Below are 12,973 nucleotides of genomic sequence, written 5' to 3' on the forward strand. Positions count from 1 at the left end.
CGCTCATCACATCCACAAATTCGAACGGACACAGATTTCATTACCACTCTCAAACAAATGAAAAACGAATAAAATGGATGTCCAATCGATTTTGGATCATGCTTAGGAGTTGGCGCACGAAATGCCACACGGCGCCGCGCTGCGAACAATACAGTATGTGGGAAATATCTGCCCTGGCCCACGGAAAGTAGCCAGCCACCAAGAAAATTCCTGAAGTTTACGACCATCTGGATTATACCAACATAAATATGGAAAGGCGCCCCATCGAAAGGATGGTCGGGACGCACTGTTTACCAAAACAGATAGCGAATTACTCCTTCAGTTTTATAATATAAGAGCGTAACGTTCTTATATTATGATTATGAAACAGAGAAAGTAATTAAGAGCTGAAAACGAAAGAACGTGTGCCCGTCTTCCCCGTCGCAAGGCAGCTTCGTCAGTCTCCCATTACCAAGCTCTCAAAGAGTTTGTAAGTGTAGATACGTCAGTTGTACTGGATACATGTATACGGCTGTTAGAATCTGCTGGCCGGACCATGTTTTTTCAGTCCCAATGGGCAACGGTCTCCCGGTGGGATTCAGTCCTCAGGCACGTCATATGGTATGACACACGCTACCTGGTGGCACTGCAGAAGTAAAATCCTGAGCCTGAATCTACGTGCTTCAGCTCCATCAAATAAATCACTGCATCAAATGCTGATAATCAAACTCTGTTTTCAGACAATGCACTCCAGGCGTTTATTGGCTCAATGGATAGCCATATGTATATTTGTAATTTCGTATTACATCATTGGAAGGATAAAGAGTGTTCAAGTGATCATAGCATTCTGGGCTGCTACAGAAAATCACACATTCAACTCAGCATCGGCAGCTAATGGTTCGAAAACTGATTCCACCTCATCCATGTTTACGTCTTCCAGAGTTGCTGGATTCCATTTCGGATTCTGCAAAGTGACACGACAATTCAATGAAAAGATTAGGGGTATGGTACTGATCCCTTTGGGGTAAATGAACCAGCATCACATTAGATTTTAGATTAACTTCTTTTTGACAGGGTAGATTTTAGATAACCATCCCCAGCATGGATGTAAATGACGTCAGACCATGAGTAAAATGCACAAAATTTATACATTTAATGTGTGCTACTGTGCCTTATATTTTGGTTGATAGTTGCCTAGCTTGAACATGAGCTCTCTACCTAATCTTGCAAGATAAACAGACAGCAGTCCAAGGTGCATTATATTTAATGCAAAATAGACTCCTTTTTTACCAATATTGCAAGACAAAGATGATAGTGCCAGGATCTCAAATTTGATTATTTCTCATTTAATGAATCAAAAAGTTCACAAACTCTCTCAAAGCTTAAATAGTACTCCCTCCGTAAACTAATATTTTAGTGATCTAAACACTCTTATATTAGTTTACAGAGGGAGTAAAGTACAATATTTGGTACAGGTTATCCTACATGATCTGATTTAAGAGATATTTCAATCTACATGTCGAGAGAGCAGTCATTGCGGTTCCTACTTTAAAATATTATACATTGCACAACTGACAAAGTGGCCTACAGCTCTATCTGTATGCCCAAAAAGGGCAAATTGACAGACCCAGTGCTAGAAACTCCCACAGAAGTTGGGGTCAGGGCAAGGATTATACTCCCTCTGTACCCAAATATTTGTAGTTGGGGAGAACTAGTTCTCCCCAACTACAAGTATTTAGGTACAGAGGGAGTACGATTAAAGCCTTACCCTGCACAGTGCAATGCAGAGAGAAACCCAAGACCTCTTCACAAGTGGGCAGTACTGCCCAATTATCACAAAAATGTAGTGACAAATCAAATGATTTATATAGTTAATTAAGTCAAATTAGTGAACCGGGTCATATTTGGAGAGGAACAAGCTATGGTGAAAATGCATTTTAGCCTCTGTCAGGGAATGGGAAGAATGCAATTTTAGGCTCTAATAAGCATAGGCTACATTTGCAAGGGAGGCTTAAGCCACCCTTCGGCGAGCCTCTTTCACCCTGTCAAAAGCCATAAGTAGTCAGAACATACTTACTCACGTAGGTTATGAGTTAATGACACAAGTCATATAAAGGCACTGGATGTTCATGGTATGCACCCATCTTTGCTACTGGTATACTAACCATGTATGGCATGGGCACGGCCCTATGATTTTGTGCGGTTAGCCAAAACAGGCTTATGCACAAGCAACAGCTGCGCCAAAATCAGGGAAAGTAGCCCCTGGCCTTACAAGCTGATGAACAAGTCTTAGCTAGTTAATTTGTCTAGTTTGTTAAAACTGGTATGAGGAGTAAAGCATACTTGAGTGATAATAATTTGTCTAGTTTGTTAAAACTGCTGGTGCGGGCGCGGGTTTGGGTGGTGGAGGAGGCCATGGGAGCTAAGGCTCTAGCCCTGCCTTCTTGCAGGCTGCTCCTTGTCTCCGGCGACGCCTCGTACGAGCTACGGTGTTGTTCTCGTCCGATTTGTGTGGTCATGGTGGTCTCCTTTGGCGGGTGGTTGAGGCCTCGTGGTGGACCCTTTGGCAGCACCGCTCTTGTCCTGGCGGACATGGACCTGCGTTCTCCAACGTCCACGGCTTGCCAACGTCCTTTGCCGGCGTGGTGGTTCCGGCCACAACAATTCAGTTGTTGCGTCCTCTCCAGCCTCTGGATCGCCGGTGTCCCAGCGGCTCCGTCCCCGGCAGCTTCGATCTGCACTTCTTTCCGGCTCCCAGCTTGCCGGTGCATTGGTCGCCATCTCCTTCATGTTGGCTCTCTCCGCCCTGCCGCATTCCGACTCCGTCCACCTGTCCACCTCCACGTCGTGCCAATCCCAAAGCTCGTGTTTTTCGGCGTCGCCAGGTGCCACCCTTTGGCGTCAGGCGCCACACCACCCACCCTCTCCCGAGGTGGTGATCTTGACTATATCTGGCCATGGGCAGCCCGGCCCGGTCGGCCCGGCCCGAAAAAGCCCGACCCGGCCTGGCCTGGCCTTACCCACGGGCCGGGCTCGGGCCTAATAATCAAGCTCGGCAGTCGGGCCGGGCTCGGGCCCATGAAAACCTGATTTTACGCCTACGGCGGGCCGGGCTTCTTCGGGCTTGGGCCCAAAAATTAGGCCCGACGGTCGGGCCAGGCCGGGCTCGAGCTTTGTACCACGGATTTTTTTAGGCCCAGCCCGAGATATGGCCAGGTATAATCTTGACCAGCAAGGCGATTTCCTCATCTCCGGACCCTGATCTACGGTAATGGGATCGCTCGGACTCAGGCCAGGGCAAAATCCCTTCTCAGCTCGCCGACGTCAGCGATGGCACCCGCGGGTGTCATTTTCCTTCTTGGAGGCGCTGTCATGGCCTCTATCCGTGCCCCTCTTCAAGTACCAGGGGAAACCCTTGATTCGGTTCTTCGGATCGGATGGCAGCGCATCACGACGTCGTTTCCCTTCTTGAAGGCGCCATCTTGCTTGCTCGCGGCATCCCCGGTGTTGGACTTAAAGATGTTTGAAGTTCTGCCGGTTAGGCTTGCCCCTGTACTTGGGTTTGGTTTGGTGATTTAGCTATGGTCTTTTCCTTTCTTCGGGTTGACCATCTCGTGTCTCTCTACTCCGGATCTCGTGTCCACGACTTGACATGTATGCGTCCGTCATATGTGTTGTACCCTCTTATGTACTGATTCTGCTTCCTTTCTATCAATGCAATGATACACAAGCTTTGCGTATTCGCGAAAAAAAGAAGTGATAATAATGCCAATACAGCCCATCAGATAGGTTTAAGCTTATGGCAACTTGGAACTTAGGATTTGTAGAACTTATGGTCCAAAAATTGATAGTGGAAAGGAAAACATCCTAACTGGTTGGACCCCCTATAGGCTTACAGCATTGATCATAGGTGGAAGCCCATGAAACACATGTATCACACACATCTAACAGTATCTGTTTGTGCCTCTAGTGAATAAAAACACTTTTGGACAAAACAATATAAATTTTGAAATTGAAAAATAAAACCAAATGACTTGCCTGGTCCTTGTCAACTAAGACAGCGCGTACGCCTTCAGCAAAATCACTTCGAACCGACGATCTCAACGCGATGCGGTATTCCAATTTCATAACACCAGCCAACTGATTGTGCCAAGCAACAGAATAAGAAAAATTGAAGGAAATAGAAATGTTGAATGGTACAGGATAATGGAGACTACCTTAGATAGATCATTTTCATTGTTCCCATACGACGATGCAACTCGAGAGAAATGCTTCTGTGTTAAACAAAGAGAAAACGGAGCACCTTTCTTAAGTCCTGCTAAAGCATCATTGGCCCATTCTGACACTGCAGCCAACAAAAGAAAGAACAATGTACATATGTGCATTCATTCTTCTCTAGTCACTACTGCAGTAGACTTAATTCTTATATAGAACTGGCACTTTTCAAATAAAAGTAGTTGGCACTATTTTCACTATATCAGTGTTGGTGCCTTAAAAGAGGACGCTTAACAGAAGATTACCTGTGCCATCACCGCTTTGACTACGCTTCTTTAGCTCTTCCACAGATTCAGTAGCTGATTTACCAGGACCAAAAGAAGAAATGATATCCGGTAAAAGCTTTTCTAAATGGGGCACCGACTCAGGTTCCTTCTTGTACCCAGTCAGGAGTGACTCAACATCTTTGTGAGGATCAGCAGTGCTGCAACAAGACAAAGACAACCACAAATGTCAGATTTAAGATACCACTAAAATAGTATAGAAATATTGCAAGCACTTACTGTATCATGAATCTAAGATACTAGTAATACATCGACAGAGAACTACAAAATATAGATAGTTACTTCCTCCGATCCAAATTAATTGACGCAGCGCTGCGTCAATTAATTTGGATCGGAGGGAGTAATAAAATTGCAAATTAGTGTTCTGGCAAAGCAAGTTAGACACATACAAGTTAGCACTCAGGAGGGATTCCTTGAGTGAACCCAAGTCCCCTGAAGGTACATAATGGGTTCCGAGACCTATGAACAGAGCATCAGCAGGTGAAGATATTCTTTTTCCTGTCATCCCGAGGTAAGCTCCTGAAAGAAGAATATTCATTTATTTATTTTTGCGAAGAGAAATAAGCAGATGTTAGTGAAAGGAAGAAAGTGAACAAGGACACTATACGATTTAAACACACTTTATGCATTTTGGAACAGAGAAAGCCACAGCAATGTCACAGTATTAGTGCAAAGATCAACTCGGGATAGCATAAATAAAGATCTGGCATACAGACCATTCGCCATAACTGAACAATAATTGCACAAGTAGCATGAAAGATGCAGATTTTAGAAGCACATTCCAGAATACATAAAACAGAGAATTTGTATTAAACATTCAAATGATTATGCTCCACTAAAAATAATCATCGAGACACCCACACAGCAGAAATGGAGATAAAAGAGAGAGAGAGCAAAAATAAGATAACACAGAAACACAAAGAGGTGTGGACATCAAGACACATAGGAGTGCATGATGTAGGGAGGAAGGGTATGGTTCTGACTACTGTGCAACTAGCTAGTGATGCAATACATGCCATCAAATTGGAAACATGATGGTTATGATCATAGACAAATTAGTAGCAGAAGATACCACCTACTCCCTCTGTACCTAAATAATTGTAGTTGGGGAGAACTAGTCTAGTTCTCCCCAACTACAATTATTTAGGAACAGAGGGAGTACAAGTTAATAAACTAGAGGGAGGAAGAAGGATACAAAAGCATACCGACTGCACCCCCTCCTGGTGCTTTTGCACCGATGTAAGCAAAGCCAACATCTGGGAACAAGCCAATGCCATTTTCCGGCATGGCCAGGAGTGTTCTCTGTAATAGTAGCACAGTCAAAAGCATGATCAGTCATAATGCAGAAGTTGAAAGTAGACCTCATTAAAATAAAGAGAAAATTGAGTTGCAAACAATTGCCTCGGTAATAACACGGTAGCGACCATGTCCAGACAATCCAATTCCAAACCCCATGGTCACACCATCCATCAAGCATATATAAGGTTTTGCATACTCATGTATCTTGCAAATCAAAGAGTACTCGGCTGTGAAGACCTGAAAACGAACAATATATCTCTTAGTGATGCAAATGATAACAATATATTGGCCATTTTCATTTACCAATGCAACACAGCAGAGATACACCAAGGAGCGCAAGCTAAGGTTAGTACATGCAGAATTATGTGTATTAAACATTACTTTATACAGGGAAGATAGTGTTTAGCCAGCAATGTAGCGGTTAAGGTCATCGTAAACCAGATAGGCATACAAAATCTTAGCACTGCGCAATATTTTCATTTAGCAAACTAGAAGACACCCCCGCGCGTTGTGGCTGGAATTTGTAGCAACTAGATGATACCCCACACGATGTTGCGGGAATATTTTGCAACATATTTCAATGTGAGTCGTTGTATAAAACATGAATATTTGAAGTAACAATAGAAAAATTGAAAATTGAAAATACATATAATTTATTATGTTTGATTACTATGTAGTTGTAAAATGTTAAATAAATTATAATAGATGAAAATTCCAATGTATGTTTGCTTGTTGAGATGGGTCTGTTTCTCATGCATGTTTCATGATGATGTAGCATGCTTGCATGTTGAGAGACATATGGTAGTGGGGGTGGGCCTTTTCTCATGCATGTTGTGTGATGATGTGGCATGCTTGCATGTTGAGAGAAATAGTTAGTGGGGGTTAGCTATTTAGATATAGAAGATGCATGTTTCATGATGATGTGGCATGCTTGCATGTTGAGAGACATATGGTAGTGGTGGTGGGCCTTTTCTCATGCATGCTGTGCGGTGATGTGGCATGCTTGCATGTTGAGAGAAATAGTTAGTGGGGGTTAGCTATTTAGATATAGAAGATATGAAATGCTACAAAAAGGAAATACAGCAAGGAGCACAAGGCACTAGTAAGACAAGCAGATTTGTGTCTACTAAACATTAGTTATTCAACAATAATATCTAGAGGGTGCTTCTCAGCACTGTGTCAGTTACAAAATCAGCGAATCAGAATAAAATCTTAGTATTATGAATAAATAGATGTATTGTACGATTCTAGAGAACTGATCCTGATTATATTGGTACCTTAATATTAGATGGAGAGTGGGTGAAAGAAGCAGATAGTGTTACAAGAAAAGGATAGTGAGTGGTGACTTGTGGGTGATATATAAACCCTCTTTAGAATATGCACATTTCATAACTTCAGAGTGATAACAAAAAGCATAAATATCAGTACAGGAAAACTATAGCTCATTATCTTCTTTCACTTTCCATGTAATTGGAAACAATCAATAGAATGCTTGTAACTCGGATTTGTCTTTCTCCTTTTCATGCTATGAAAATCAACCGATAGAATGATAATAGCTCGTTTTTTTACTGTTGACATGATATACCACATTGTTGTCAAGTATTTTATATCCCAGAAATGGGGTAACTGTTGGAGTTGATATTTTGTTTGGAATTGTCCTCATGGACATTATATATCAATCCTTCCATCTCAATAGGGCATTGAATTCATATGTTTCATTATATGGCAGCATCAATGGTTCAGAGTCAATATAAGTAAATGTTAGAATGTTTAGATGCATCAATGAGTGAAATGTTGAATTATAATTCATGGTGTTGCAGAATCATTTGAATATTACATTAGTTTGAAGTGGGCTGCAAAATTCAAGTTTTATAATTGTTCCTTCAGGCTGGAGTACAATTTGAACTATGTATTTTATAAAAGTGCAACTCATTTTTCGGATACAAACAAGGTCTTATTGCTAGACCTCTATTATCTCTGGCATAGTGCAATCAATAGCAAGTCTCTTCACATCCCCACCTGCAGTTTACACTAAGCAGCAGTCACAATCTGTGCAAATTTGAGCAATGCTATAGACAACATATTGGTGTCGCATACATTTTTGAACAAAAATAATAATAAAAGAACAAACAGTTCTAAAAGTGAAAGACCTTTTGCACAAGTGTTGTGCTCTTGTCCTTTTGAATTTCCGCTGCAACACCCTTAATATCCATCCCTGCATTGGCCATGAATCGTATTTGAAAACATATCCAATGCTCCGGAAACAAAAAGGTAATACAGCATGTTCAATGTCCAAGGCTTAGCTTATTCGCCATGTAGAAGGGGGGGCAAAATGGAGAGAAAACAAGTACCAGCTGAGAAGGCGCGGGGAGAACTGCTTTCCACAAGAATGCACTTCACATTTGGATTTGTTTCCCAGTCATCAAGAAATGCCTTGTACCTAAGGTCCATTTCTGCACCCATTTGAGGTAACAACTATGTGAGTGGAGCTCAATAAGGTACCAAACAAACATTCTATGGGGCAAGGGGGAGGGGGAGATGCAAATGGGGAAGTCCCATTAGATGCCACACAAGGCAGCTAGTCCGTGTAAAAGATAACATTTACTTAATGACAAAACACCTCTAGGACACCATCTATTTCCTAACAGGGGAGTAATAGATTGCCCTTCACATAAGCTCTAGGCACGTGTTGCACCAAACCACCTCAATTTGGACATCAGGTTCACACAGCAGGAACCATGTTTTTCGTAAGACTTCAAGAGATTTTGTAAGATTAGAATCCCTTTCATCAATATTGTCAATCATATGGCCCATGGTGTTCATATTTCCTGGATCCATCACTTGGCAAACAGAGGCCACCTCCCGCTTGAACCAAGCATGTACTCCCACCATCAACTGCCACACGATCGCTGCACATGTGTGATATATTTGTGTGGGCCTACGATGTGAGCATGCCAACTTCAGTGGCCAGCCAGATCAATGGGCTCACATGATTGCCCAAAAGTCATGTGAAATGAATGGCAATATCTGGCGGAATATTTAGCAGCGAATTTATTTCAGTTGATATCTATCACTACTTCGGATGTAGTACAAGCCGAACCCAAATCCCGCACAGTACACTAACTAAACACTAGCTTCAAAAACTACACAAAACGCGCAACGCGAATTTCACCTAATCATCCGCAACCTAGCAAACCAGGGAGGGTCGCGCCAGTAAATCAATATTCCTGCCCAAGTCACGCAGCAAGGCACGCCGCGGCGCAACCGGTCAGGAGAAAGAGAAGGAGGGCGATCCACACCGAGGTTCATGGCGTTGAGGGCCTTGGGGCGGTCGAGGGTGATGACGGCAACGCCGTTGGGGAAGACGCGGCCCTTCACGAACTCCCCCGCGGCGGCGGCGGCCATGGCGACGAAGCGGCGGCCGAGGCGGAGTGGGGCGAGGCTAGGGCTCGGGGCTAGGGTTTGGGAAGAAGAGAAGAAGGCAGAGGTGGAGATCGGGATGCGAGAGAGCAGAGCTCGCATAGCGACGTGACTGAAGGTGAGGTCCTGGGCGACAGGTGGGCAGGACGACAAGTGGTTTGTTGACGTCAGAATCAAAATGTCGTGATGGCGATGGAGACGAAGGACCTCTTTGATTCGATTCTCCGGAATAGGAAAAAAGACGAAGTACAGTGTCATGACTTTTTGAATTTTATAAGATTATTAGAAAAGTATAGAATCATAGAAAAAGCAAATGAATACAACGAAGAGGTTTGAGTGGATGAATTTTCTCTTCCCAAAACATAATACTCCTACAAATTTCTTAGTTAGCAAGTCGGATATTTTCGCCTCACCTCCCACCATTCCCTCCCACTTAGTTTTTTTCTCGCCTCACCTTTCACCACTCCTTCCACTCGGTTTTTTCCACCCCATTAATTAAAAAAAACAATAAAAATTGTAGAACGTCACTTTTTCAATAAGGCGGTACTGGGCGCCGGTGCGGCCGATCGTTCCTGCATCGATCGATTGAAGTTGTCGTAACCATTGGATCTATTCTGTCCGTGTGGCAAAAAAATAAACAACCCCACAACGCATGCATATGAGAAGTCAACGGCAAGATCTCAGGCGGCCGCAGCTAGCCAATGTCATAGCCCTAGATTATAATTTATAGTTAGTTGCATCAATGAGCATTCATGCATGCATTCAAATTAATTTAATTCAAATGTGGATGATCTACAAATGGGATGACCAAACCCTGGCACCAAATAAAATCCAAATAGGTTCGACGAGGATTATTTTTAATGAACTCATTTGGTCTTCAAAAATGTTCACCCTTTTTGGTAAATGTTGGAAGCAACATACCAGAGATGATAAACTTTTAACAACCCTTTTTTCATTTTTAAGTTAATCTAAAATGCTTCTGATAATGATAATGATAACTAAAGTGCTATAAATACTTTAGTCTTTGCAAAAATGATGAATCTTTTTGTGAAGCCAGGAAACAATCCAAACAACACCCCAAAAACAATTTCAATATTTTTGACTTAAGTTTGAAGCCAAAACAAAATAAAATAACTGTTAGAAATTTCAGACAGAAACAAATCAAAAAAAAACTTACCTGGCCCAGGAAGGAGATGGCCCAGCCCACTGGCCTGTGCGAGTCATCGTCTATCTTTGCCAGAAGGCAGAGGCAAGACCAAGCACGGCGTCGGGCGAGCCAGCTCCTGCTTCGCGCTGGCGGCCACCCATGCATCCATAGCCGTCTGTGGCCACCACCTAGACCCCTCGAGCTCATCCCCCTCTCCAGTCTCTCCCCTATCTCTCTGCTTCTCCCTCCCCCATGGATTCTAGCGAGGTCGTTGTCGCCGTCAGTCGCAGCCCCAGCCTGAGGCTTCCCCTCGCCTCCTCGAGAAGACCAGAAGGACCCCCTCGTCACCTTGCTCCTTCTCGCCGCTGGAATCAGGCCCGGGAGCCACGGAGCGCCGCCATCGCCGTTGTCCCCTTCACCTCCGGCCGTCGGACCTTCTTCGTCGATTCGCGCCAACCAAAGCGTCCCCGAGCTCGTCGTCGATGCCATAGGACTCGCGGTGAGCTGCTGCACCGTTTCCCCCCTCTCCCGCGTTCCCCCGTGCCCCTAGCTAGTAAGGCCACCGGAGCCGAGAGCTCCTCGAAACCGGCCATGTCGTCGTCGTCGTTATGGTCTTCCACCCAAGTGCCCGAGCTCGGGAATGGGCTCCTAGAGCTCCGTAGATGATGTTGAGACCGTCAGCTGCCCTTCCCGTGCCCTGCAGCCACCACCCGCATAAGGCCGTGCTCCGGTCACCACGGACGTCGTCGTCGCCGTTGAGGTAGTGCACTCTAGCTGCTGCCGCTTGCTTCATCGGATGCGCGCGAGCACGTGCTTTCCGTAGAGCCAAACCGCGTCTGAAACGGATGCATGTAGCATTTTTCCGCGCGAGCTCCACCGTGTCTGGTGTCGCCGGCGTTGAGCCGCCGGTGGCTTCGTTCCTTTTGACCAGGGGGTTGACTCCCCCGAGTCACAGACAGGTGGGGCCTGGCCCTGTTAAGTTTAGTTAATCACGAAAATTAATTAATTAGATTAACTAACCTAATGACTCACTGACAGTGGGCCCTACAGCTCTAAAATAAGAATTAAGATTAACCTAACCCTGTTAATTAAACTATGTCACTAACGTGTGGACCCCACACGTCAGGTTTGACTCTGACCAGGTCAGTTGACCTGCTCACGCAGTGCTGACGCAATAATTGGTTTTCTAATATAAAAGAAATTCTAGAAAATGCCTACAACTTCTAAAAATCATAGAAAATAAAATATAACTCAGATGAAAATAATTTATATATGAAAAATGATCAGAAAATTTCAAGGAATCTGGTTATGGCATTTTCATGCATGTTTGAGAAAGTTAACATCACCAAGTAGGCAAAATGATGATTAGGGTAAATTTAATAAATAGTTTGGAGATGGAATTTGGTATATATTTGAATTCCACTTCAATTAACAAGACCAAACATTGAGCTAGGAAAACCAGTACCTCAAAATGCCATCTTCATGCATGATAAAACAAGTTATGCCTGAGCATCAGGTCGGATCAATTAAAAGGGTATCCGGAAAATACCTTGCTTGAAGTGATATTTGAATTCTAATTCAAATACAGCTTCAACCTAAAAACGGTAGCTATATTGGCCCTGCCACTTCTCATCTTCATTTCATGATCATGCATCATAGTGTTGCATTTCTGTGAAGTAACTATTGTTCTTTCTTGTTTGCCGGTGGTGTTTCCTCTCGGTAGACGATGGTTCCGACGATGTGATCGTTGACATTGATGAAGACTCATTGCTATCTTCACACGTGTCAGGCAAGCAAACCCCCTTGAGCATACTAATATAAACCCACTCTCTCGCTCCTGACCTCTTTTATTGCATTAGGATAAACACGATTCAACTGTTACATGTTCTCGGTAGTTGAACCCATTCCTCTGCATGACTTGATTTTGCCACAGTAAATAGTTGAAACCACTTAGCATGAGTAGCAACTGCATGAGCCTTGTTGTGCTTACTCATCCATGCTTGTTTACTGTGCCTGCTATGCTTAGAGTTGTGTCGGGTCTGATCCATCTGGGTGATGAATCGTAATGGTGGTGTTCATGTTCTACCGTGTGAGAGTAAAGGTGTGAATTCAATTTGGTAAAGGTAGCGATGAGAGGCCATGTAGGAGTACATGGTGGGTTGTCTCACTGGGACCGTCCTTAAGAACTGAGTTATGTGTATGTTATCCAAGACAAGATACTACCACACATTGGGATACTTAATTGACCCTCTTGGCTTATTAATCGCCTAGATCTCTGTCCAGGAGTTGCAACTAGTTTCTGGTGTTTGTAGGAAAAGTGTTGGCGGCTGTGTTTAGCTCTGCCCGACGGGGTAGGCTTCTCTGCGGTAGACAAACAGTGGCACGGTGTACCAAGTGGCACCCAGATGGTGGGCTTGGGAACCCTGCGCACATCGTTTGGGGCCGTTAAGGAAACTTCGGCCGGACTTCCTTGCGGGTTCATTCTCAAATAGGCGATAAACCTGGACTAGGGTCTTGTATGGTTAACAGTCGTGGCCGACACCCACGCCAGTGCTTCCGCTTGAAGGTT

The 12,973-nt window shown here is 44.0% G+C and overlaps 1 protein-coding gene across 3 annotated transcripts; it reads right to left on the reverse strand.

Annotated features, from left to right (window-relative positions):
* Positions 1 to 712: 712 nt before the first annotated feature.
* Positions 713 to 9,437, reverse strand: LOC123407481 (3-hydroxyisobutyryl-CoA hydrolase-like protein 3, mitochondrial). Of its 3 annotated transcripts, XM_045100620.1 has the most exons (11): positions 9,137 to 9,403; positions 8,189 to 8,290; positions 8,008 to 8,052; positions 7,804 to 7,856; positions 5,940 to 6,074; positions 5,744 to 5,840; positions 4,928 to 5,057; positions 4,500 to 4,678; positions 4,197 to 4,324; positions 4,018 to 4,119; positions 713 to 943 (listed from the first exon to the last, which is right to left on the reverse strand). In XM_045100620.1, the coding sequence occupies exons 1-11, from the start codon at positions 9,357 to 9,359 to the stop codon at positions 845 to 847; spliced, it is 1,293 nt and encodes a 430-aa protein (XP_044956555.1). In that variant the 5' UTR covers positions 9,360 to 9,403; the 3' UTR covers positions 713 to 844. The 3 variants fall into 3 exon arrangements, with proteins under 3 accessions (XP_044956555.1, XP_044956552.1, XP_044956553.1); XM_045100617.1 differs by lacking the exon at positions 7,804 to 7,856 and having other exon boundaries at positions 7,988 to 8,052; positions 9,137 to 9,437; XM_045100618.1 differs by lacking the exon at positions 8,008 to 8,052 and having other exon boundaries at positions 9,137 to 9,401.
* Between the last annotated feature and the right edge of the window lie 3,536 nt (positions 9,438 to 12,973).

Source organism: Hordeum vulgare, chromosome 7H (genome assembly GCF_904849725.1).
Source record: "Hordeum vulgare subsp. vulgare chromosome 7H, MorexV3_pseudomolecules_assembly, whole genome shotgun sequence".
NCBI classification, from domain to species: Eukaryota; Viridiplantae; Streptophyta; class Magnoliopsida; order Poales; family Poaceae; genus Hordeum; species Hordeum vulgare.

Bases quoted from the DNA above. Each gene is read 5' to 3' on its own strand.
- LOC123407481 (XM_045100620.1), bottom strand. From the start codon at position 9,359: ATGCGAGCTCTGCTCTCTCGCATCCCGATCTCCACCTCTGCCTTCTTC. The intron at 8,053-8,188 runs GTACTTGTTTTC...TGGCCAATGCAG, and splicing joins TCCCCGCGCCTTCTCAGCTG to GGATGGATATTAAGGGTGTT. The intron at 4,679-4,927 runs GTATGTGTCTAA...GTCTTGTTGCAG, and splicing joins TCCCTCCTGAGTGCTAACTT to CACTGCTGATCCTCACAAAG.